The 27,911-nt window shown below is 40.1% G+C and overlaps 1 protein-coding gene across 2 annotated transcripts in view; it reads left to right on the top strand.

Moving 5' to 3' along the window:
- MLPH (melanophilin) overlaps positions 1-17,044 on the top strand; it is a 108,266-nt gene extending 91,222 nt beyond the window's left edge. The window contains exons 12-17 of one of the 2 annotated variants that reach the window (XM_067469969.1): positions 2,948-3,103; positions 3,542-3,634; positions 7,835-7,927; positions 9,041-9,098; positions 10,481-10,578; positions 14,103-17,044. In XM_067469969.1, the coding sequence (XP_067326070.1) occupies positions 2,948-3,103; positions 3,542-3,634; positions 7,835-7,927; positions 9,041-9,098; positions 10,481-10,578; positions 14,103-14,129 (525 nt within the window). In that variant the 3' untranslated portion in view covers positions 14,130-17,044. The remainder of the gene's footprint in view (positions 1-2,947; positions 3,104-3,541; positions 3,635-7,834; positions 7,928-9,040; positions 9,099-10,480; positions 10,579-14,102) is intronic. The other variant, XR_010910148.1, reaches the window with a different exon arrangement.
- Positions 17,045-27,911: the final 10,867 nt, after the last annotated feature.

Raw genomic sequence — 27,911 nt, forward strand, 5'->3', positions numbered from 1 at the left:
CTTCAGTCACTAACTTGTTAGGTGATCTTATGGAACTCTTGACAACCACTGTACCCTTCATGACATGGAGGCAATACATGACATGGAGGCAATACTTCACGTGGCTGTTGGATGATAATATATGTGAATGATTAACATCCTTGTGATGTGGTGCTGTTGATCCTGGTGCAGTTCATTATCATGCCACATGCTTTGTGTTTCCCTGACACAGAAATATTCAAGGCAAGGATTTCATTCCTTTTAAGGAGTAACATGGAAAATATATAATGTTTTGTAAAATTTATACTGAATTACTGTTTAGAGCAGTGGTTCTCAACCTGTGGGTCCCCAGATATTTTGGCCTTCAACTCACAGAAATCCTAATAGCTGATAAACTGGCTGAGATTTCTGGGAGTTGTAGGCTAAAACACCTGGGGACCCACAGGTTGAGAACTCATCCAATGACTGAACAAGACCAAACTTGGCACACAGAGCCCCCATGACCCATTCTACATCCTGGTGCAGTTTGGAGGAGGGCAGAACATGGATGATGGGACTTGAAGTACCTCCACTTGCTTTCCAAGATCGCTGCGAACCTCATCCAATGACTGAAAAAGACCAAACTTGGCACACATAACCCTCATGACCCCTTTTACATCCTGGTGAGGTTTGGGGGACAGCAGACAATAGATGATGGGATTTGTAGTACTTTCCAACACTTTGGTTCCTAGAGACCACTGCGGCCCCCAACAATGACCAATAAACACCAAACTTGGCACACAGAGCACTCATGACCCATTCTACATCCTACTGCAGTTTGGAGGAGGATGGACCATGAATTATGGGACTTGGAGTACCTCCACTCATTTCCCGAGACCGCTATGACTCTCATCCAATGATTGATCAAGACCAAACTTGGCACACATAGCCCCCATGACCCACTCTACAACCTGGTACAGTTTGGAGGAGGATGGACCATGGATGATGGGACTTGAAGTAACTTCACTCACTTCCTGAGACCGCTGCAAACCTCATCCAATGACTGATCAAGACCAAACTTGGCATGCATAGTCCCCATGACCCACTCTACATCCTGGTGCTGTTTGGAGGAGGACACAGCGTGGATGATGGGACTTCAAGCACCTCCACTCACTTCCCAAGACTGTTGCAACCCTCATCTAATGACCGATCAAGACCAAACTTGACACACAGAGCCCCCATGACCCACTCTCCATCCTGGTGCAGTTTGGAAAGAAATACATGAGATGTGTCAAAAAAATCTTAAAAAGAAAACTCCCACTACAACCAGAACTCATTATTTTAGGAATGACCAATTTACAATGGAACACCAATGAAGACAAATTATTTACATACATAACAACTGCGGCGATAATCATATTTGCAAGGACTTGGAGACAAAAATTAAGACCCCAGAAAGAGGAATGGATAAAGAAAATTCTAAACATCATGAATATGGATACGTTGACATTTTTTATTACTAAGATACAAACTAAACATATGAAGACAACAACCTGGATACCGCTGAAGGTCTGGATGAAAGATAATAAAATGAAGTTATTGATTTGAAGGGGGGAGTACACAATAAATGAACCACCACTGCAGGAAAGGAAAGAAAATAAATGAAGAAACACAAGGACAGTACTAAAGAGCTAAAACCAATTATAAAGAAGAATGGAAGTACAACTTGAATTCCTCCCCCTTTTCACCCTTCCCCCCTTCTTCATTGTTCATCCTTTGATTTGTACCTTCTGAAACCTCTCCTCTCCCCCCCCTACACCCCCGTTAACCCTATCCTATCCCTTCCCATATCCTACCTTTTTTCCTTTTTTAAAATATCTCTCTTCCCCCTGATTTTTTTAACTCATAAATATAAAAAAACCCCTCAATAAAATATATTTAAAACAAAGGAGTTTGGCCAAGAACCCTGTGTCTCCACCATGCTATGCAGGTCCCAAAGCAAGACTACAGATTATTTCTTCTTTTGTTGCTACTGTGGAAACACATCTCTCTAATCTAGAGTTGTTAACTTGTTTTTCAGGAACTTAATTTGGAACTTAATTAATCAACTGGGGTTTTTTTTGCGGGCGGACGGGGACTGGTGCCTGTATTAATGAAACACCTTTCACAGTGAAAAAAAAGATATTGGGAAGACCTTTTACAAAAATGTCTATAAGATGTCTAATCAACAAATAAAGTCATTGTAGTACATGATGGACTGTGGTTTGAAATGACTGGTTTAATTTGGTCATTGTGGTCTGCACAGATCTTCACTAATTTTCTTTATGAAAGCAGCAATGAGTAATTTCAGCCATTTTCTTCCTTATGTGAGAAAATCCTCAAAAACACAGAGTTTTTGAAGACAATTGATAATCACGGCTCAGCAGCAGCACAATATTTGCATGTGATTGTTTTGTGCAGAAAAAAAAATTGGATTGAAAATATTTCAATGCAGGAATGTTAATTCCTGTTCAGAAATTATTATTTTCTTGTAAAACAACCCCATATGATTTTTTGCATATAAGTCCTAAACTGCAAAGGTTCACATCAGTCCAAGATTCTTCTCAATAGGATTTCTCAACACTCAAAATCATGGTTTTCCAATATTTTTCAAATATTTTTGAAATTTTCACTTTTAAGTTATCTAAAAACTCCAAGAGGTGTCTTTTTAATTGTCAAGGTTCTCATTTTTTGCCATACTCCTTCCAATTGCTTGCACAGCTGATTCCCAAGTTTTGCTTCAAATTACCTCTGGCTATGTTTAGTAGTATCCAGCTGTTACTTAGAAAGTTTCAACCAGATTTCAACCAGAAGGTGTACTCTAAAAACAATGATACCTTATCACTGGAAATCTTGTTTATTCTACTCACACTTGGAAGAAACAGACAAGCTTTGAGAGGGTGCTATGGAATCCCATGAGCTGGAAGGTGACTTGCACTATTCCTTTTAGGTATATTTTCTTCCTGGGAAGACATATGGGCTAGAGAAGAAGTTGAGAGCACTGGAGGACCATACCCACCACAGTGCAACCACTGATTCAGAGTTGTCTGAACTGGAAGACAAAGTGGCTTCTGCGATGGCTGAAGTGCAACACACTGAGAGTGAGGTAATATTTATTTTCTTCAGACAAAATTATTTTTTACTAGAAATGTGGGGACTCAAAAATGAAAACAATGTCTCATTGCTTCCAAGACTGGGGAAGGAAGAGGGGAGAATAAGAAAGTGCCTACATGTTCATCATCGTCTTCAAGCTTCCAGCATACAACCATGTAACTTTTGGATTTAGTGCATTTAAGGGGAGGGGGGGGGGTGTTCATAATGTCTAGAGACTAGGGTCAATAGGCAAAGCCTAGCATCTTTACCCCACTCGCCCATTACAGAATGCTTATTTTGCTGCTACGACACTGGTTGCTATTTATATTGCAACGGCTAAAGAATGCAATCTGTAGAATCAGGCCATGAATTATGCATCTATATTGCCTTTATGCTAGAAAAGAGTTGAATTTCCTTAATCAAAGAATGACATGATTTTTTTGTTTTCAAGGTGTCTGATATAGAAACCCGAATAGCAGCTCTTAGTGCTGCTGGTCTGACTGTTAAACCAGTAGAAAAGTCCAAGAAGAAATCAAGCAGCCAGGTGAGTGAACAGGGATTTTTCAAGTAATCATCATGGTTATACGTGAAAACTAGGAATGGTAGTGAGTAGAAGCTTCCCATGCCTAGTTTGCAGTCATCCTGTTGCACCTTAGTGACTGAGAGAATGAAGTTGGTAGAATAACATGCATAGACTTCAGCTGAGGAAGCTGGGGGCACATTCACACTGACCACCTAGATCAGTATGTATCCAGATCAGCCCTGTGTAGCCTAAACGGCCGATCCAGCTTAACACCAGAACAAGTTTTAAAGTTTTAGTTTTAAATGCGTCGTGGTGTTATTGTTTTTAATGTTTATTGTTATTGCTTTAATTTTTTGTTTTGCTTTATGAGTTTTATGGTTGTATTTGTTATGCTGTGTTTTATTGAGGGCCTTGGTCTTTTGTAAGCCGCACCGAGTCCTTCGGGAGATGTTAGCGGGGTATAAATAAAGTTAATAATAATAAAGTCTGTCTTAACATGCCCATATCCTTGGTTATGCCAATTCATGGAGAAATTTGACTCCTGCACCAGGATTTAGGTTCTTCCCCCATCAAGAGAACTAGGGTGGTTTTTTATGTGGAACTGGCAGGAGCTGTGTTGACTTCATTCTGCTTCCTCAGGCTCAGGTTGTCCAGGAATGCAAGATGACAGTCCTCTGTTGACACGGAGTCTTGTGTCAGCTAGAGCATCTGCTCACTGAATGGAATGGGGGGAAGAGGGGGTGGCTTTTTCCTATCCTACACAAACAGTCCCATAGGATGGCTGTCCAGCCACATCATCCTATGGGACAGCTAGGCAGTTGGAATTCCCTGCCATCTCTGATGTAGTTCTGGGAATCTCAATTGGATAATCATGCAGGGTTAATCTGGATTCAGAATGCTAGATGGCCCCTCATTATCAGTCAGTGTAGAACTCCTTCTGGGCATTTTATTCATTGGCACTTTCTATGTTTGGAGTTAAAAACATACTTACTAGGCAGGAAATCACTTTGAATTGGTGTAAATTCCAACTAAGTTTGTTAAGACTAATTTCTGACCATTTAATGCTTTTGGTGATACTTTAATGTAGTAACAGAAAGAAAAATCTAGAAAACATGCTGTGGAAATTAACGGGAAGCAGGGAGGGAAGGAAGGTGGGAGGGAAATAGAGACTCAGATAGAAAGAATGCATTGTACACGGGATTATACATGGGCAACTGATTGAGAGTCAAGGTTTTCACATGCACCAAACTGGTTTTCAGTAAGCTGCACTCCACTTTCTGGGTTTTTAAAAGCTTTTTGGTAGAACCCTGTATGAATGCTATGAATGCATAATTTGGAGCTACACACTTGTAACTAGTTGTAGTCCCTACATAGCCCCATATTTTACTGGCTATATAAGGACCCTTGAGTCTCCTTATGGAGAGAAAAGGCGATATATAAACAAACATAACAAACTAATCATCATCCAGTTTCCATTGTATTGGGGAGCAAATGCTGCAATGAAGAGGAAATCTGTTCCCATTGCCCAGGAAGCAGCTGGCTAATAGTCCCACTCATCATTAATCTCAGTTATGAGGACAACTAACAAGGGTCTTTCTGCTTGTTGCATTGGAGACCACTCATAGGACAGCGTGAAAACAGCAGTCAGTTCTTTCCTGAGTGACAAGAACTGGCCTCCACCCATTACAATGACTACTTCAGTGATAAGCGGGGAAGGGTGGTGTTTGAGCTGGAATAGATTGCCTTATAGTTATAGTGCTTATTGTGTGCAAATCTCAAAAAGGATTCTGGTCATAATACATCTATGTATGTATGTATGTTCATTCGTTCAGTCGTCTCCGACTCTTCGTGACCTCATGGACCAGCCTACGCCAGAGCTCCCTGTCGGCCGTTACCACCCCCAGCTCCCTCAAGGTCAGTCCAGTCACTTCAAGGATGCCATCCATCCATCTTGCCCTTGGTCGGCCCCTCTTCCTTTTACCTTCCACTTTCCCCAGCATAATTATCTTCTCTAGGCTTTCCTGTCTCCTCATGATGTGGCCAAAGTACTTCAACTTTGTCTCTAGTATCCTTCCCTCCAGTGAGCAGTCGGGCTTTATTTCCTGGAGGATGGACTGGTTGGATCTTCTCGCAGTCCAAGGCACTCTCAGCACTTTCCTCCAACACCACAGCTCAAAAGCATCGATCTTCCTTCGCTCAGCCTTCCCTAAGGTCCAGCTCTCACATCCGTAGGTGACTACAGGGAAGACCATGGCTTTGACTAGGCGGATCTTTGTTGCCATTCTGATGTCTCTACTCTTCACTATTTTATCGAGACTGGACATTGCTCTCCTCCCAAGAAGTAAGCGTCTTCTGATTTCCTGGCTACAGTCTGCATCTGCAGTAATCTTTGCACCTAGAAATACAAAGTCTGTCACGGCCTCCACGGTTTCTCCCTCTATTTTCCAGTTGTCAATCATTCTTGTTGCCATAATCTTGGTTTTTTTGACGTTTAGCTGCAACCCGGCTTTTGCGCTTTCTTCTTTCACCTTGATTAGAAGGCTCCTCAGCTCCTCCTCGCTTTCGGCCATCAGAGTGGTGTCATCTGCATATCTGAGGTTGTTAATGTTTCTTCCAGCAATTTTCACCCCAGCTTTGCATTCATCCAGCCCCGCACATCGCATGATGTGTTCTGCATACAAGTTAAAAAGGTTGGGTGAGAGTATGCAGCCTTGCCGTACGCCTTTCCCAATCTTGAACCAGTCTGTTGTTCCGTGGTCAGTTCTGACTGTTGCTACTTGGTCCTTGTACAGATTCCTCAGGAGAGAGACAAGGTGGCTTGGTATGCCCATCCCACCAAGAACTTGCCACAATTTATTATGATCCACACAGTCAAAGGCTTTAGAATAGTCAATGAAGCAGAAGTAGATGTTTTTCTGAAACTCCCTGCCTTTCTCCATTATCCAGCGGATATTGGCAATCTGGTCTCTCGTTCCTCTGCCTTTTCTAAACCCGGCTTGAACATCTGGCAACTCTCGCTCCATGTATTGCTGGAGTCTTCCTTGCAGGATCTTGAGCATTACCTTACTGGCATGAGAAATAAGGGCCACTGTACGGAAGTTGGAGCAGTCTTTCGCATTTCCCTTTTTTGGTATGGGGATATAAGTTGATTTTTTCCAGTCTGATGGCCATTCTTGTGTTTTCCATATTTGCTGGCAAATGGCATGCATCACCTTGACAGCATCATCTTTTAAGATTTTAAACAGTTCAGCTGGGATCCCATCATCTCCTGCTGCCTTGTTGTTAGCAATGCTTCTTAAGGCCCATTCAACCTCACTCCTCAGGATGTCTGGTTCTAATTCATTCACCACACAGTCAAAGCTATCCTCGATATTGTTATCCTTCCTATACAGATCTTCTGTATAGTCTCGCCACCTTCTCTTGATCTCTTCAGCTTCTGTTAGGTCCCTGCCATCTTTGTTTCTTATCATACCAATTTTTGCCTGAAATTTACCTCCAATGTTTCTAATTTTCTGAAATAATAATACATCTACTTTAAGTTTAATACACACCATACTACCTCTGAGAGTGATTTCACCAGATTTTGGGGTCCAGGATTGGGAAACAGCCATAATATTGATACTTCTGATCCATTGCTCTTAAAGCATTTAAAATATTATTCAAGGATCAGGATTCCCATGAGTTCACTCTATGACTGACCTATTAAAAGAGTAGCATAGACTTGTACATGCAGTGGAGAGAGGATATTCTATAACACTCTTTCAAAAGAATCATGGAATTGGAAGAAACTACAAGGGCCATCCATTCCAACCTCTTTCTGCCATGCAGGAATACCCAGACAAGCACTATGAAAGTTGGCCATCTATGCTGTTTAAAAGCCTCCAAAAGAGGAGACTCATCCCTTCCCCTACATCATATAGTATAATGATTGTATTATCTAAACCAAAATAGTTCATTTCATCATTTTAGTTGAGCCTTTTCCATTTTTAATGGCATATTTTATCACACTTGCATGCTGTGAATGGAGAAAGTAGCTATGGACTCTCCATAGAGGAGAGTCCATAGCCTAGAAATTATGGACTCTCTGGAAGGCACAGAACATCCTCATATAATTTGAGCTGTGAAAAGCAGAAGATGTGCTGTAACATTTGAACATCTCCTTATTACTGGTTTTCATGACTGCCAATCGGACCAATGTTTTTTTCTTTGTTCCACCCCAAGATGTTTACACTCCAGCCTACCAGGAATTCTTATAACTCTCCAGATGATCAGAGCTCAGACTCCCCGGTTACAGCTTCATCTGATGACTTCAAAGTGAGTGTGTAGACATTTGAGAGGCGATATGTTAAGTCCGGAGTACTGTGAAGACAAAAAAGCATTTCTGGTTTCTTTATTCGCTTCTAGTTGAAATGCAGTACAAAGATGTGCGCATATTTTAGTCCAGGATCATTCAGAAGGAAATGACTAATTCCTCTCTGTGTGGTTTAGTCTTCCAAACAAATGTTTTCTTTCTTCTGAAATCTAGTTAGGAACTACTTAACAAACAAGAACCTTTCTTCCACCATGAATGAAAATATATACACAATTGATTCATTTTTGCTTTTGTAAATATGTGGTCCCTTTTGTGAATCTCCATTTCATTTTTTTGAAGTGTTGGATGGGTAAACAGCAGCAATGCCAGCAACATATGGCCCCATGATGCAGTTCTTGCATTTTTCCCTCTCCATTTCATGACCCCTAACTTATCCAAACCTTCCCTCTACTTATAGATGCAGTTGACTTATATACAAGCATACGTATGTAAGCATAATCACAGTCAACACAGATTCAGGCGTATTGGTAACCACTGCCATAATTTTGGCAGATGCAAAATTATGGTTCAAAATCTTTACAACATGAATTGGAATGAAAGTTGAAATAGCATGCATGCTGTTGCCTAATTAGCTCAAATGTTTCTGTACTGTCCTCTGACTGTACTTTACATACTGGAACAGTGGACTACAGGCAGTGAAAAACTGTATGAAAAAGTTCCACAGAACAAACTGTGTTGAAGAATTGTTAAACCATTCTTATGGCTACAACCTGCTGTTTCCTTATTTGTTACTAATGCTCAAAACTGGACTCAGCCCCAGCATGCTAGTAGTACTTTTCTTAGTCTTGTAACATTTTGAAAACATTTGGGAATAAACAATAAAGAGAAGTGGGGAGAATAATGAATCTTTTAAACATTTCTAATTATGTTCATATTTCAGTGATGTTTATTCTTACATAAGTAAATATTTGGTGAGATGGAGAGGGAGATTCATGAATGCAAGTTCAAAGCTGTGACCAGCATGTACATCAAATAAATCAGGCTGAAGGAATGATAGGGTTAATCTTTTTGCATATTGATATATACATATACCACTAAGATTTTTCTCCTTTTAGGTAATGTCTATGCCACATGTGTTGAGAAGAAAATTCACCTCTTCACTTGAAATTTCAAGTAAGGCGTATTAGAGAAAGTATTGTATTTTGGAGAAAGCTTCCTTCTTACTCATACAGTGTAGCACAGCAAGAGTTGGGTTAGAGCAGCAGTTATCAAACTGTGCTCCAGGAAACCCTTGGGGCGCTGTGAGAGGTGCTTAGGGGCCCCTCAGGCACCCCACCTCCTTTGGGGTTTCTGCTATTATTATTATTATTATTATTATTATTATTATTATTATTATTACAGTGGCTGGAAGGCCATCTGTTGGGGGTGTTTGATTGTGTTTTTCCTGTAGATGGGGTTTGAACTGGACGGCCCCGGGGGTCTTCCACAGAAATACTATTAAGTCTATGTCGGTTAAAATTGTTCTTCATCTATCTGCCACTGACCCAGCCCATTCCTGATATATATACATTATATATAATACAATATATAAACATTTTTTGGGCTCCATGAAAAACTTTTGCTTCAAAAAGAACTCCACAGCTGAAAAAGTTTGAGAACCCTTGGGTTAGAGTCTATTGTTGGTCTCTGAACAGACAGGAACCACCAGATCATAACCATATGAAGAAATATATAAAAAAATTTCCTCACATTTTTTTAAATCTTGTGTTCATGAGAAATATAAGTATGTACCACTTTTGAAACGAACCGGAAACAAAAGCTTTCGTAGACTTAAATCTATATCATCAGATGAACAAAATCCCTTTACATTAAGAAAGTTGAACACTTAAAATGCAATATTTGTGTAAAGTATGATTAATTAGCATTTATAAACTATTTGTATTGCAACTGATAGTGGAAAATAGGGGAAAACAGTCATCCTTTCATAGCTTGGACCCCTTTCAATTGATACAAGTGATGAAGGGCTCATTTTGGATTTAGGTTTTTCAAGATCCCTTCTCTACTTTGCCAAGGAACAAACCATCCAATGCTTTAAAAGCACACAAAGGAGTGAGGCCCAGGCTGGACTGGACTTTTCAATGTCTAATGAGAAGAGGACAGAATTCTAATCATATGGGGAATTTCTTTTGTCACCCTTCTCTTGTTGTGGGAGAAGTACTGAGTGGCTCAGAGAAACATGAGATAAGGAAAACTGGAATTCATCAGTAGTGCCAAAATGTTGAACCTAGGAAGTTTGAAATTTGGTACTCTGTGGCAACATAAAAGGTTCATGAATGCCTGTTGGAATGTTAAAAGAAGCATCTTTTTTACTCTTAAGGATGGGCAGCCTTCAGGTCTGCAGGCTCTATTTTGGACTTTTGCAAGAGTATTAAACCTTGTCAAACAGAGTCTGGAACAAAAGGGTGGTTCAGAGAGTTGGATGAGCACTTCTGAAGTAACTAAGATCAATTAATACATTCTGTCATAATGAATGCCTCTATCGTTCATTTTATCAGACAATGCTGAATCTTTTGCTCGGAACTCCTATTACAGAGGGTCTCTGACACAGCGAAACCCCAATGGAAGAAACAGAAAAGCTGATCGCATCTTTGCGGCAAGTATTTCAAAGGCCACTCTTTATTTTTATGCAGACTAAGAACAGAATGGCAAATAGACAGGAAATAAATCAGTGTCTCTCATGAGCAGAGAATAATAGTCCAAATAATAGAAGTTAGTGAAGTTCATAAAAAAAATCACATGCCTCTAAATGCCCTAATATGACCAGAAGGGAGAAGAAGGTTTGGTAAGGTTTTTATAGTCACACATAAGACACCCATAAACATGCAGACAGTTCAGAATTGGTGATGTCCTTTCTGAAGCATGTCAGATGTCTCACCAGCCATGATGCCCCCTGTAATTGCTTGGCCATTCCTTGTTGAGTCTGCTGAGGTCATAAAAGGATGTCCTTATGAGCAGGAAGGAGGAATCCCAGAAACACTCTTTTTATTAAGTTCTTGTGGTTTTTTCGGGCTATATGGCCATGTTCTAGAGGCATTTCTCCTGACATGCCTCTAGAACATGGCCATATAGCCCGAAAAAATCCACAAGAACTTAGTGATTCCAGCCATGAAAGCGTCGACAATACTCTTTTTATTGCTGATTTCATGGGAGTCCCCTTGTGATCTCCCATGGAAAGGGTGATGAGCATGGTGTCCATGTGGAAGGGTAAAGATTGGTGTGAAAATGATAACATTTGAATGTTTTAAGGTGTGTGGAGTTGAAATGGAGGTGGGTAGATGGTTAATGACAAGTGAATTTACATAATAATGTCCAGCCATTAAAAAAATTCGCCAGCAAAACAGATAAGACAATAGAGGTCCACTTGTTCACACCTGAAAGTCACATCAAAAACATAAAAAATCATTCAAAAGCAAGCTGTTGCTCTTTTGAGGATTTTATGTGAATGCAGTATATTGGAAAGAAAAGCATGCACTTTACAATGCTAAATTAAAAGGCATTTGAGTTAGAATCTATGCTAATTGCCTTTCTGTTACCTTTTACATTTATCTTTAAAATATGACAAAGATAGGGCAAGAATCCAGTGGTCAGAAAAGGTTTAATTCTCTCAATGAGTCAATTAATTTGAGGCTAAATGTCCCAGCCACATGTTTATGGGTCCTTGGGAGTTATTATATTTCTTAGAGGGACTACGTGGTCCCTTGTTGAACATAATAAATGGCTCCCTTGAGCAAGGAGTTTTTCCAAAGGCTCTGAAAGAGGCTGTGGTATCTCCACTGCTGAAGAAACTGGATCTAGATCGCTCGGTTCCCTCCAATTACTGCCCGGTTTCGAATCTTTTGTTTCTAGGAAAGGTGATTGAGAGGTCGGTAGTGGAGCAACTACAGCAGTTCCTACATGACACAGTCCAGCTTCCGTAAGGGGCATGGGACGGAGACTATGTTGGTCTCTATTACAGATCAGCTGCGCTGCTAGATGGATCAAGGAGGATCAGCACTGCTCATGTTATTGGACCTCACGGCAGCATTTGATACGGTTGATTACAAACTTTTGATTTAGCGCCTAGCCGTGGCTGGAATGAGGGGGATGGCCCTTAAATGGCTGTCCTCTTTCCTTCAAAAGCGGAGCCAACGTGTGGAGAGGGAAGGGTCGGTCTCTAAGAGGGCCCCTCTTGAATGTGGGGTCCCTCAGGGAGCTGTCCTTTCCCCCCTGTTGTTTAACATCTATATGCGACCACTTGCCCAGCTGGTGCGAGGCTTTGGGCTTGAGTGCTATCAGTATACTGATGACACTCAACTCATTCTGAGGATGGAAGGCCGACCAGACTCCATACCCGATAATTTCCTTCAATGTCTCGAGGCCGTTACTGGATGGTTGTGTGCCAGCAGGTTGAGGGTGAATCCAGCGAAGACAGAGGTCCTTTAGTTAGGTCGCTCGGACGGAGGAGTGATCCGGTTGCCTACCCTGGATGGCGTGACATTATGCCCGTCATCTTTGGTAAAGAGTCTGGGAGTCCTTTTAGACCCTCTGCTGACGATGGAGGCCTAGGCTTCCGCCACGAGCAGAGTCACATTTTTTCCATCTGCATCAGGCTAGGCATCTGGCTCCCTATCTGTCCAGGGATGATCTGGCCACGGTGATCCAGGCTACGGTCATCTGAAGTTTGAACTACTGTAATGCCCTCTACATAGGCCTGCCTTTATCGGTGATCCAGAAACTTAAACTAGTGCAAAATGCTGCTGCCTGGCTTCTCGCAGGGGTCCCAGCGAGGTGTCATATCACTCCAATCTTGCAGCAACTGCACTGGTTGCCGATTGAGCACTGGATTACCTTCAAAGTGCTGATTCTTACCTTTAAGGCCTTATATGGCCTGGGGCTGGAGTACCTGAGGAACCACCTCACCCCCTACCAACCCCCGAGATCACTCCGTTCAGACGATCAGAATCTCCTTGAAGTTCCCAATTTTAGGACCTTTCACTTGATGTCTACTAGGCGTAGAGCATTCACGGTGGTGGCTCCTTACATGTGGAATGCCTTGCCAGTAGAAACACGAGCTCTCCGAGATCTTTTTGTAGAGCTTGTAAAACTTATTTATTTAGGCTGGCATTTGAATCTTCCTGATTGAAATTTTTCTTTGATTTTAAATGTAATATATCACATATGTATATTGTAAATCACTCCGAGCCTTCGGGGAGTGGCGGTATATAAAATTGATAAATAAATAAATAAATAAATAAATAAATATAAAATTACTCTGAACCAGACATGGGAACATCACACCAGTATACAGTATCCCAGAATACTTGTAGGGTATCAGAACAAACACAAAACTGTCTATGAACTTTCAGAATTACTCACAGTTTGAATTACTGCAAGCAAAATCATTTCTTGTAAAGCTATCAGGTACTATGTGAGTATATGTTTGATATATGGGTTATCTTTACTTCTGTAATTTTGCTGGAAAATATGTTTTGTTGTAGATATGAGTCTAGTTGCTGATCATATGAACTCCTGAAGAAGGAGATTTCTTTCCCTGAAACAGGGTACAAAAATACTCAGGCACCCCTGTTGGATTCTATTTGGACTTTTCTTACTAAGACGTTTTGTGAGAGCAGCGCTCTATTACCACTGGACTTGACTTGGATTTTAGCCATGAAGATTTTTTTGAGAGTTGTGCTCTATCTTTATTATTTTCTTCAGTCTACATATAGCCTAATGACTCATCACTTACTTCGTTTAAATATATTTTTCTCACTGCATGCATCTCTGAAGCTTATATACAGTGGAATCCATATTCAGACTTAGCACTGTTATGTTTGAGAGCAGCTGCTCCTTTTCACTTTGCTTTATGCCACTGAATTAAGCTGTGTACTGGGGATTTTGATAAATTGCATACTATATACTCTTTGGATATTATAATTTCTGCTTACATAGATTGTTTTGTGTTTGTTCTGGAACAAACACAAACCTGGTTTTTGTCACCATGTTCACTCTTCCCTGAAAATGTATAGTCTTAGCACCTTACTCTATAGGGGAATGGGGGAAGGGAGGATTTAATTTCAATATGATAGTTCTGGTTTGATTGCAAAAAGACTCATATTGATGTTTGATACTTTACAGAAACCTGTGATGACCCATCGGTCTTGAAAACAATGAAGGTTTTCCAAGTTTAATGAAATGGGCTTCAGGCTGAAGGTTTCACTCCGTTTTTCTTGCCTCCACCCTGCTTCCCAATCTGCACCAAGAAATAGAGAAAAGAAGCAAACTTCTCTTGAAAATAATTCCCTAAGCAATGTTCCTTTGAGGTTTGATCCCATTTTTTCCAGCCGCACAGCATAGTTATAAGGAATTTTTTCTTTAGGGTCAAACTTACTGATCCACATCTGTTAAATAGGAATTGTAGCTAATGTATTTTTCTTCATGTGCTATGTGTCTATATTATGATTTACCTGGACAAGTGGATTAAGTCATATTATGTAGGCCTGTGGTTTAGTCCATTTGGGGCAATGTGTTATTTCTGCTATTTGCACTGTTTGAACTACTTAGAATTTAATACTGATTTGTAGTGGCCAGGCAGATGCTGGAGTGGGTGAGGCATCTGTTAGTTCAGTGCATTGAACTAGAAAACAAAACAATTGGGTTGCTGTGAGTTTTCCGGATTGTATGGCCGTGTTCCTGAAGCATTCTCTCCTGACGTTTTGCCTGCATCTATGGCAGGCATCCTCAAAGGTTATGAAGTCTGTTGGAAACTAGAAAAATTGGGTTTATATATCTGTGGAATGTCCAGAGTGGGAGAAAGAACTCTTGTCTGTTTGGGGCAAGTGTGAGTGCTGCAGTTGGCCACCTTGATTAGTAATGAATGGCCTTCGACAACACATTGAACAAAACAATTGCTTGTAGATAAAGCTGCTTTTCAGTTCTTAGTGGGTTTAGATATCACCCGTGTTTCCCCATGAATTAAAACTACATATTTTAATTGGAAAAAGAGTGCTATGACAACCCGAAGACTTAAGTGTTATTGTAGTGCCATTTTTGTTAAGTGCTCTCAATACATGGGATCCTGGATTCTAGACCATGGAAGCTTATGCTCCAGTAAACATAGTATCCTAATCCAGTAGGATTATACAAAACACTTTGTTGCTTTGGAGTATGCCAGGAAACAGGAAGTAGTTTTATACACATGTCCTGAGAGAAGACACCTTCTCCAATTTCTCCTCAAAACTGTAAAAACTACTTTGCGAGGGTAATAATTACTAGATGAGAGGTAAAGAAGAAGGTAACAGTTCTATAAGGAACGAAGCTCAGTGGTTAGGCATGTAAATAAGATCCCTAGCATTTGGTTAAAAAATAAGGTACATGTGATGAGAACCACCCAGCTCTTCCTTGGCAAACTTGGACAGTCACTGCCCCAGCATTGGGCTACAAGAAAAACTGTTTTAATGTGACAAGGGAGTTTCCTATCTTCCTAGCTGTTACTGATATCTCTCTAAGCAACCTGGGTGGGGTTTTTTTATCTAATACTTCCATCTTATTTATAGTATCACACGTATTCAGAGGATGTTGGGTCGGAAGGATCGGATTCTCCAACGCAGGGGTTTGGTGGCCTCAGAGGAGAATTCTCTGACTGAGGATCCTACAGGACCATCCCTTAAACTTCCAGAACTCCATAGGATGAAAACATGACAGATAAAATTGGGAGCATAGCGCTATAATTGTGCTCACAGAGCAAGGTGGAGTCTTAAATTCTAGGTAGTTCAAAGCAAATATTAAGGCATATTTCATCCATGAAAATAGTATTAGTGAGGTAATCACTATTGGATTGTGACCAATAGTTCTATCTGTAATAGAACTCTTGGTCAAAATCCAATTGTCAGTCCCAGTAAGAGTAGGCCCACTGAAATATTTATGTATGTTCCGTTTATTCAGTAAGCCTGCTTTAGAGATGCTTTAGAGAAACTATACTTTTAATGGTTGTGTGGGAGAGGGGATTTCAGCAGGTGTTGTTTGTCATGTCATGTAACCAGTTATAACTCCCGAAATACTCTCTTCTACAGAATTTTTACAGTAGAAGAGCCCTCTCTTGCTTGCACACTGGCAACATGAGTCTATCTTAGCTGGAATTCATTCACCATATCCCTGCTCAGGTGTCTTCAACTTAAATAGACTGACAAATAATAGAATCAAAGAGTTGGAAGAGACCTCATGGGCCTTCCAGTCCATTCCTGCCAAGAAGCAGGAATATTGCATTCAAATCACCCCTGACAGACGGCCATCCAGCCTCTGTTTAAAAGCTTCCAAAGAAGGAGCCTCCACCACACTCCGGGGCAGAGAGTTCCTGCTGAACGGCTCTCACAGTCAGGATGTTCTTCCTAATGTTCAGATGGAATCTCCTCTCTTGTAGTTTGAAGCCATTGTTCCGCGTCCTAGTCTCCAAGGAAGCAGAAAACAAGCTTGCTCCCTCCTCCCTGTGGCTTCCTCTCACATATTTATACATGGCTATCATATCTCCTCTCAACCTTCAGGCTAAACATGCCCAGCTCCTTAAGCTGCTCCTCATATTGCTCTCATAGGGCTTGTTCTCCAAACCCTTGATCATTTTAGTCGCCCTCCTCTGGACACATTCCAGCTTGTCAATATCTCTCTTGAATTGTGGTGCCCAGAATTGGACACAATATTCCAGGTGTGGTCTAACCAAAGCAGAATAGAGCATGGGTAGCATTACTTCCCTGGATCTAGACACTATGCTCCTACAGGCCAAAATCCCATTGGCTTTTTTTGCCGCCACATCACATTGTTGGCTCATGTTTAACTTGTTGTCCACGAGGACTCCAAGATCTTTTTCACACGTACTGCTCTCGAGCCAGGTATTGTCCCCCATTCTGTATCTTTGCATTTCGTTTTTCCTGCCTAAAATGATTATGAACAGTTTATAAAGGTACAATTACATTCCCTCAAAAATGGTAACATGCTTCAAACAGCACTGTTTCTTTCTATCCTAGTGTATATATGTATGTATGTATGTATGTTCAGATCTAGAGCTGCAATAAAAATTCTATATCCGACATATTGCCGTATTTTTTTCTTTTTAAAAAATTATGTTCAGACATTGTTCCTCATATTTCTTTTTTTGGTACATACACAAGTCTTACTAAAATATTCACATTTAGGAAATATTTAGAATTCTGACTTCAGGGTTATTATTAACAGAAACTGATTTTCATTTTATGCTTCTATTTAAACGGGGAGCAGACAGCTCCCTGTTATTTGCTCCAGTTAGCAGTCTGGCTGCCGAACGTTGGACCAATTAAAGTTTCCGGACCATCTTCAAGGGAAGCCCCACAAAGAGTGCACTGCAATATTCCAGTCTAGAGGTAACTAAGGCGTGTACCACCATGGTCAGGTCGGACTTCACAAGGTATGGTTGCAGCTGGCACACAAGTTTTAATTGTGCAAAGGCCCTCCCAGTCACTACTGACACCTGATCATCAAGTGTCAGCTCTGAATCCAGAACTACCCCCCCCCCCCCCAAGCTGCAGACCTGTGTCTTCAGGGGGAACGTAACCCCATCAACCCCAGTCAGACATATGACTGACCTGGAGCACCTCTGTCTTGTCGGGATTGATCTTCAGCTTGTTTGCCCTCATCCAGGTCATCACAGCAGCCAGGCACTGGTCTAGTATCCAAGGGGCTTCCTTGGATTCCGATGGAAAAGAGTAGTAGAGTTGGGTGTCATCTGCCTAGAGATGGCACTGAATTCCAAAACTCCGGATGACCTCTCCCAGCGGTTTCATGTAGATGTTAAAGAGCATGGGGGACAGAATGGAACCTTGTGGACCCCACAGGTCAATGGGGTTTGAACCCAGTTTTCAAACACTGGTGCCATGACGCAGCCATTAACCCTTGACTTGAAAACCACTTCTATTAATGCAGGCTAAGAACCTATTTGTAGAGTTTGTTTCCAAAAAGTACCAAATCCATCTGAACAAAGTTTATTGGAATCGGGGGGGGGGGGGGGGGGGCTTGCTGAGGATATGCATTCCTTTGCTATAAAATTCAAATTCCCAAGGCCTGTACAGAAATGATTTGATACATTGTGCTAGTTTTGATCAGTACATAATATTCTATCCTAGCCAACAATGTGCTGCCAACAATGTGCCACTTGTTTTTCTTTCTTTTTTCTTCTTTTGGATTTGGTACTTTTTGGAAACAAGCTGCACATTTGTGTTCTTTGCTGCTGCATCACACATATGCAAAGCCAAGAATAACCCCCAATACACAGCTCACCTTCTGCTCTCTCAACACAGAGATACTTTTTTTTTAATAGAAGAAAACAAAAAATATCGCTTTTTATTCTTAATTAAAGTAAATTGTTTAAATCGTGATTAAGGAATGTGTCCATTGCATGGATCAGACATTCAATGTTCAAATTGTCACATTTCAGACAGCAAAGCTTGTGGCAAGATCTGAGCTAGAGATTTCAAAAGCTGCTGTCTAAGTCAGCAGTTCTGGACGAGGCATAAGGTGGCTTTGTATACGTGGCTTCAGTGTCATAACAAATTTTCGATGATTTAATTAACAAGTTTATTTAAGTTTAACATGTTGTATTCTATTGTTTCTATGTCCACTGGGAAATCGCATCTGATAGGCTACTTCTTACATTATTTGGGGAATAGGAATGTGATAGGGGATTCTATGCTGTAGTTGTATGTGGATTTACCAGCACCCAGGAAAAGCACAACTCCACTGGGGGTGAAAATTGTACATGCTAAAACGGCTGCAAGAATGATATGCACAAATATAATGGCCACAATTGCTTAACTTATTCTAGTGAAATATTATGAATATCTGCCAGCTTGCTCTCTATTTATATTTATTCACAGATTAGACAGACAGATAGATAGGTGATAAATAGAAAAATGAAATTGCAACAGTCACAGAAATAGGAAAAGGTACATATTCACAAGCCAGCAATCGTCAATAGATAGATTGACAGACCAATCAATCATTCATAAATAGATGAAAAGGCATGTGAAAGAAATATGTGAGATTATTGGAATGGAAACAGTGTCCATGTGAAGAAACAAGTACAGGGATTAAAAACCTGAACTTGTAACTGATTTAAACCAATTCCAAGTTTATGTTTTTAAAATATGTAGGAATGATATGGAAAAGCTGAAATCTCAAGTGCAAAATAATAAGGAAAATGGCCAGTTTAGTTCCTAGCAATCTAATTTGTTCAAAGCAAGAAAATACACTGAGTCATGAAAATGTTGCTTGAGGTGATACAAGTGAGTGTTAATTCGTAATGGGAGGGGATATAATGCTGTTGAGGTGCCCTGTCCCACCGCTGATGTCATGGGCGACCGTACAGGGACAAAGGCAAGGGATAAAAAGGCAAAGAACTCAGACCGAGTCCTCTCACTGAAACGACAGAAAACTGTGCCACTCTCCTGTTCTACTGCTCAGAAAAAGTAAGTCTTTTTTTCCAATTCACTCTATTAGTTCTGTCCATCTTTCTATACTAGTGTGCAAGCAAGGCTGCATAGAGCACCTGGTATGCATGGCGCTTCTAGCCTCATCCAAGTAATATTAGGACCTTTCTAAAGCAGAACCCATTCCATTTCCAGATCAATTTTGCATTAGATTGGCTTCTTGTGTGCATGCATGACTTTTCCCATTTTTGTGTCTCCAGCTGTTTAATCATAATCCGATCATGGTTTGCTAAAGTAATGCAAGTCAAATGATTATCTGATTAGATATTTGAGCATTTTGGTCAAAGTTCAGGTATATTGTTTTTGAAACAAATTTGTTTTTCTGAAAGCAAAGGAACTTTTAAATGGCCAGTAGCTGCAGAAACTGCAGGATTCCCAAATGAAAAATCATTTACCACAACTATAGATATCAATGACAATCCACAATGCAAAAATTAAGAAGATAAATGACCATTTTGCTAGTTTTCAATTTGTTGGACTGCTGGAAAACAGGAGCTAGCTAACTTGATTTTCTTCCAATTCTGGAGGTGAGACTTAGCCATGTTTTCAATTAGATCATAATGGTTTTCAAGACTAGCACTTAGAGAGCCTGGTTGTTGTTGTTGATATTGAAAATAGGAGGCATATAAAATAACTGTACAATGCATACATACATACCTGCTTTTCCCAGAGCTTTTTCCACACAATTGAGAAACTTAATTTTCTAGGATTCCAGTTTGTACAAAAAGAGTCCTATAAAAGTACATTTGTATGGTAAATGTATATTTTGCTGTTCTTGCTACAATATGTCAAATTAGTTTCAACTTATATCAACCTTATGAATGAGAAACTTCTAAGACACCCAGTTATGAACAGCCCTGATAAGATCTTGCAAACTCAAGATCCTGGTTTCAGTTATTCTGGGTGCATCTACACTGTAGAATTAATGCAGTGTAACACCACTTTAACTGCCATGGCTCAATGCTGTAAAGGTAGTTTGGTGATGTCCCAGCAGAGAAGGCAAAACAACCTTCTTTGTAGAGTTGGTACCCTTGTTATATACATAACAAGGGTACCAACTCTACAAAGAAGGTTGTTTTGCCTTCAATACAAATAGCAACTAAGTATGTCGACACTGCATCTACTTTGCACTGTACTTCAATGGGGGAGCTCTATAAACTATGTCCTTTGAACTCACTTTGTGGCTATGGAATAGAGAACAGAAGGGGAAAGTGGAAAAGAGAAAGAAAAAATGGAAAATTGTTAAAGCAGATGACAAAATGGAATAAATTGGAGCAGTCCCTAGCAAATTGGGGCAGTCGGATGGTATGCAGTGGTGAAGTATGCTAGGAAATGGAATTCCATAACATCTGGAGCAACATCATTGCATGACTCCCACCCCTGATAAAGTGATCAAAATAAAGAGTGAAACTGCAGTTCTTATTGCATTTAATAGAATTGAATCCTAACTCAATGTAGAACTGCAGTAAATGAAACAATTCTTTGTGTCACTATATACTGTATTGTAATAAATATTACTGTTATCTAGTATAGTCACTAATATAAAGCTACCAAAAATTAAACTGCAATACTGAAGAAAACTGCATCTGAAAGTCCAAAAACGAAGGACATAATGCAAGTACAGGTATTAAACCTGGTTGAACCAAATCCTGGAAACTTAAATAGTTGTAGTAAAGACAGTTTCTCAATGACTCAATAAGCCCAGTCAACTCACCTGCTTCAGCAGTAATGAGAGTAGTGATTATCAGACGGAAGAGGATTGTGGTGATGATAATTGTGATGATGGTGCAGTGACAATAACAGCACATGGTTATTGATAGTTATAATATAGCTATTATTCCTAGAATGTAGTAGTAATAGCTGTGTACAGTGTTTTAATAATGACAATAACAACAACAATAAAAACTTTATTTATAACCTGCCCTCTCTCCATTGTAATAAACTTTCATGGACTTTTAAGTGCATGAAAAGGCACCAATGCAATTTTTAAAACCAATTAGTTGTATCTACTTGTTCACAGGCTGAACATTTAAACTGAAAGATATACAAATTAGACAGAAGAAAAATGGATAGTAATTTCTTTTGTTTATACAGACACCAACAATTCCGATGCTTATCAGCTTCATTAACCAATATAAGAAGGATCTGCATGTTTTGCATTGATTGTAGTGATAAAATCTAGGTTTGACTACTTGGGAGTAATTTTTTAAGAAACATAACATTTTTGAAATGTATTTTCCACGTCTTTCATCCATTTCTTGAAATACATCTTACACATTTCTTGTATCTCTGTAGGGGCAATGTTTTTAATTATATTTTTGGTTGTGGCTGCTGTCCTTTACTGAAAAGTCCTCCTTTTTATTCTTTTCCCCCTGTACCTACAGCCATTTCCTTTGGTTCCAAACCACAAGACATTTGAGGGGGGAAAGAACTTGAAAGGAATGCGGCTGCTAATTGTCTGCCTCCTGTGCTTGCTGCTGGACCACCTAGTATTTCCGGACACTAAAAATCGAAACCTGGATGAATCCGTGGAAATCAGAAGTATGTTTCTGCTGGTCAAGCATTCCATGCTAGGCTGTATCCAAAACATTTGTCTTAAAAGTGATCAAGAAATAACACAGGGGCAGGTTACTATTGAACAAAACATGTGTGTGTGTGTGTGTTTTACAGTGTTTGAAAGTTAAATATGGCACAATTGTGTACTTTCAAGTCAATCACCTAATTTGACAAGGACAGTCTCAGTGCCTAGTTTCTCTATCTTCTTCCCACTTTCCTCCTTTGTCCTCAATTTTCTTCATTTCATGTAAAGTTTGTTCAAAGTGCAAAAAAAGATTGCACTCAATTTACTCAGGGTGGGGTGGGGGCATCAGGGAGAGGAGAGGAGGAGGACAGGATATTGCCTTTTCCTATGCCTAATAGGGCAAAAGTATACTGCCCTAGCCTCTTCTAATCTATGTGTTCTTGCACATCAGTTGTTTTTGCCATCTTCACCATGTTGCTTGGCCACATGCAATCCCCCATTCAAGTACTAATCTGCCATGGCTCTGCTGAGCTTCCAAGATTCAATAGGATATGGTGCCTTCAGAGTCTTAGGCAGAGTTGAAAGCAAGGGTTAGGCACCTATTTCACTCAGAGGGTCAAATTTAGTTAGAATCATAGAATCATAGAAGAGTTGGAAGAGACCTCATGGGCCATCCAGTCCAACCCCCTGCCAAGAAGCAGTTTTTTAAAAGATCTTGGATGGGGAGGGGCAGATTGCATTAATATTGTCATCAGAAGTGAAAGGATGAGATCAAAAAGCCCAGTATATATGGGTTTAAAGCTTTTTTTAAAAATGTACTAAGACTTGGGAGAGGCATTTTTAGAATACAAGAGGAAACCAAAGAAATTGGTTGACTTGAGGTGGACGGGGACATATACCTGTAAAACCTGTGTGCTTTCTGGGTCTTTAGAGTACAATATATGCTCATATATAATTCAAGGGCAGGTTTTAGGGGGGGAATTATGGATTTTGATATGAACCATGGATAAGTCAAGGGTCATTCCGTGGCGAGAGATGCTATTTCATGAAGACAGCAGCTCCTGGCCACTGCCACCCTTTCCCCACCAGGCATTCAAGAGGTCCAGAAATGATGCCATGGCAGAGAGAGAAGGGACTAGAACTGCTTTTAGGTTCTTCAAGGACAATCCTTTCACCTTTTGTCACTCTACTCAGAGATGCAGAGGGTTCATTTTTTAAAATAAGAGTTAAGGTACAGTACGTACTATGGAAAAGTCAACCCATGTCTTTTAGATTGATTTCTGATGAAAATTTCACATAACCATGTGGGGTACTTCAGATCCAAGCCCCAAACTCACGCAACATAGAATGACAGTTTTCTATGGAATTCAGCTATGCACAATCAGGTTTTACTCACGTGTAACATTCACTTTTGAGGAGATAAACAGTCTGACAAAACTGAATTATGAAAGAAGACAAAAGTTTGTCATTTTATCAAAGGCCATCCTCCCACCTCCAACTGTGGGGACTCCTACAGGTCTCCCAAAACTTGTAGGGATGTAGTTTAGAATGCAATGTACCTATCATAATTTACTGCCTCCCATAGCCATAGGTGACAATTGCTAGTATGCATTTGAGCTTCTTTTTTCACTAGTTATTTTCCTGCCATCACTTTATCATAATCATTGCCACCATCATCACCGGCAGTGTTGTCATATCATCACCAATGGTAATTTGTGGGATTAACCAAAAAGAAAGATTATGCTCAAGACAACAGTTCTCAAAAAGTGACTGATGTGTGCTTATTGAAAGGATCAAATGGTGGCTCATTAAAATGTGCCTTTCCTCAGTGACTCCATCCATGTTTTAGACTGCAATAGGGCCATGTCGGAAATAAATGCCTACTCATTCTTTCTCCTGGGCTTTACCTTCCAGATCCTGACATTGATCCTTCCTGGTACACTGGGCGAGGGATCCGACCTGTGGGACGGTTTGGAAGAAGAAGAGCAGCTGGAGAGACAATCCAGAAATCTGTCCATAGGCACCTGCAAGCTTGCTTCCCAATAGAAGAGTATAATGTTGCTCTCCAAGATGGTTGATGTGCTACATATATGAATCATTTACCACTGTGACATGAAAGAATATCATAAACACACTTCTAGTCCCGCTTGAAGTGAAATAAAACACTGTCCCTTGCTGCATTCTTTCTTTTATGGCTAAAACCAAAAGAAAGGAATAGTGTTTAACTGACAGATTCCATTAGACCTTCTATCTTTCTGCCCTCCTTTATATACTAAATTATGTTCTCTTGACACATTCTTTTTATTTCTTTACTTATTTATATTCCTACAAGTGTGCATACGTGTCATTTTACAAAACATAAATGGTCCCTGTTGTTACAAGATTCATTCCAGTCTACAATCTGGTACAGCTGGGACAGCAGAGGAAGGCTAGGAAGTATAAACACCTTGTAAAGGGCAAACAGTTGTAAATAGATATGCATTTTTTTCAGTTACATATATGGCATTGGTTCTCAACCTTTGGGTCCCCAGGTGTTTTGGCCTACAACTCCCAGAAATCCCAGGCCAAAACATCTGGGGACCCATAGGTTGAGAACCACTGATATATGGTATTTTTGCAAGATAGACATTTGAGCACATTTCCCCTACATGTTATGTTGGGTCAAGTAATATTGCTAGGCTGCAACTCTCAAGAGCTTTAACTAGCATAGCCAATGATGGAGAATTCTGGGAAATACAGTCCAAGAACACTTGGGTTACACTTATCCTACTCGTGTTATAGCTGAATCTGGGGGTATGTCAGAATGGGTAGATTTTTTTGTAATATAATTATATTTATTGAAGTGAAGTGAAGAAGATAAAAGAAGAAAAAGAAAAAATGGGTAGATTTTAACTTGGGTCATAGAATGTGAACTTGGTGGAAGTCTACAGAAATCTAATTTCTTCTCTTTCTCCTTCTTATTTTATATCCCATCCTTATGCTGAAAGTATTCAGAACAATGAACAACTTAATCATACAGTGACATAACATCATTAAAATAATAATAATAATAATAATAATAATAATAATAAAGACAACAAATAATTTTAAATGCTGTGTTATAGATAACTCTGGAAACAAAGCAAATCATAGAGAGAGAAAATAACTATATATATATATATATATATATATATATATATATATATATATATATATATATAAATGCTCTGTGCGTAATGAGTACCTTAAAAACAAAAGAACTAATGAACGAAATCACACCAAATTTGGCAACAAAACGTCTTACAACACAAGGAGTGACCATCACTCAAAAATTATGATTTTGTCATTTGAGAGTTGTAGTTGCTGGGATTTATAGTTCACCTATAATCAAAGAGCATTCTGAACTCCACTAACAATGGAATTGAACTAAACTTGGCACACAGGACTCCCCTGACCAACAGAAAACACCAGAAGGGTTTGGTGGGTATTGACCTTGAGTTTGAGAGTTGTAGTTCACCTACATCTAGAGAGCACTGTGGACTCAAAACAATGATGGATCTGGACCAAACTTGGCACAAATACTCCATATGCCCAAATGTGAACACAGATGGAGTTTGGAAGAAATAGACCTTGACATTTGGGAGTTGTAGTTACTGGGATTTATAGTTCACCTACAATCAGGGAGCATTCTGAACCCCATGAATGACAGAATTGGGGCAAACCTCCCACACAGAACCCCCATACTTAAGGCCATCCAGTCCAACTCCCTTCACCAGGATCATAGAATCATAGAATCAAAGAGTTGGAAGAGACCTCATGGGCCATCCAGTCCAACCCCCTGCCAAGAAGCAGGAATATTGCATTCAAATCACCCCTGACAGATGGCCATCCAGCCTCTGTTTAAAAGCTTCCAAAGAAGGAGCCTCCACCACACTCTGGGACAGAGAGTTCCACTGCTGAACGGCTCTCACAGTCAGGAAGTTCTTCCTCATGTTCAGATGGAATCTCCTCTCTTGTAGGACAAGAAAACGTAATCAAAGCCCTCCTGACAAAGAGCCATCCAGTCATAGATATAGAAAAATATATATGATTCACACACACACATATGTATATGACCCACAAGCATAAAAATTTACATATATTAGAAACCAACAGTTTCTCAGTACTTTATTTTCCAGATCACCAGACAGGGCCACAGCAACCCGTGGCAGGGGACGGCTAGTATTTTATATATTAAAATTAATATCTGCATCATAACAGCTCATAAAAATAAAATTGGCTTTAACATCCAGTGAAGGACACATTTCAACTAGAAAATAGATGGCACCACCACAGAAAAATTCTTGCCTCATGTTCAAACTTGGCCTCATAAACAAATGCACTGCCCATTGTCTTAATTTTGGGACAAACCTAAACCAGAACACATGATCCCTAAGATAACCTGGTTCTAAACTGTTCAGAGTTGAAGGCTAGAACTTGAACTTTCAACTTGAAAGCAAATGATGTATGGGTTTCAGTCCGAAACTAGGCTGAACACAGGAAGCAATCTGAACACATCCATATGAGCCAGGTGAATCATGATTGTAGCAGTAACGACCCTAAAACATAGGTGAGCATCTAAAAATATAAATAGGATACATAATCATTGCCACCATAGCCATCATCACTACCAGTGTTGATAGTGGTATTATCATTGCCATTTTTTCCTTGAAAAAAATCACAGTTCAAAAGGCGCTCTGCAAATCATTAGCGTGCAGAGCGTGAAGTGCCATGTGATGTGACTGTAAAGAATTTGGAGCTTAGGCAGACAAAGATGCAGAATCCAATCTTTAAAAGTCACAAAATGTTTATTTGCAATAATAAGAAATAACTGCATTTCTTCATAATCAAGAACTAGGTCTCCATACCTTCAAAAGAGGGAAAAATTCAAATCACTACATCTTTCCTGACACACAAGCAGAGAGAGATCTCAAAGCACACAACACATACTCTCCATACTAAAGTCTAAGAAGACAGAAGCCAGATTCTTAAAAGGCTCGCAGTAGAAAAGTATCCATTTTACACAATCAGAATGAGAGCAGAAAAAGACAAGAGAAACGACAAAGATACATTCCCTGTAGTCACCTACGGATGTGAGAGCTGGACCTTAGGGAAGGCTGAGCGAAGGAAGATCGATGCTTTTGAGCTGTGGTGTTGGAGGAAAGTTCTGAGAGTGCCTTGGACCACAAGAAGATCCAACCAGTCCATCCTCCAGGAAATAAAGCCCGGCTGCTCACTGGAGGGAAGGATACTAGAGACAAAGTTGAAGTACTTTGGCCACATCATGAGGAGACAGCAAAGCCTAGAGAAGACAATTATGCTGGGGAAAGTGGAAGGCAAAAGGAAGAGGGGCCGACCAAGGGCAAGATGGATGGATGGCATCCTTGAAGTGACTGGACTGACCTTGAAGGAGCTGGGGGTGGTGACGGCTGACAGGGAGCTCTGGCGTGGACTGGTCCATGAGGTCACGAAGAGTCGGAGATGACTGAACGAATGAACAACAACACATTCCCAACTGTCATACAGAAGACATGGGGGGAAACCTTCAGACTATTCTTATGCTAATGAAACTGTTCCTCATTGAGGACTTGGGACTTGGGCAGTGTAAGGTTGAATTCCAACACGTTTCACAGGGAGTTGTCCCTCTTCTCAGGAGAGGTCTGTTGGAAAGAAACACTTTCCAGGATGTCTCCAACTGGGAAAGGAGCAGTGTCATGTGGTAACTTTACTTAAATATGCTGTTGTTCCACTGTAATTGATATTTGTATAGCTTGTATGATAAACTCCTTTGTGGAGAGGGCAAAGACTAATGGATCAGGCCTTTCAGACAAAAATTGAATCACTGAAGAGAAGGACATACACATCCTAACAAGAATTATATCGTTGATGATGGTATTG

The sequence above is a fragment of the Anolis sagrei genome, chromosome 1 (assembly GCF_037176765.1).
Source record: "Anolis sagrei isolate rAnoSag1 chromosome 1, rAnoSag1.mat, whole genome shotgun sequence".
Taxonomy (NCBI): domain Eukaryota; kingdom Metazoa; phylum Chordata; class Lepidosauria; order Squamata; family Dactyloidae; genus Anolis; species Anolis sagrei.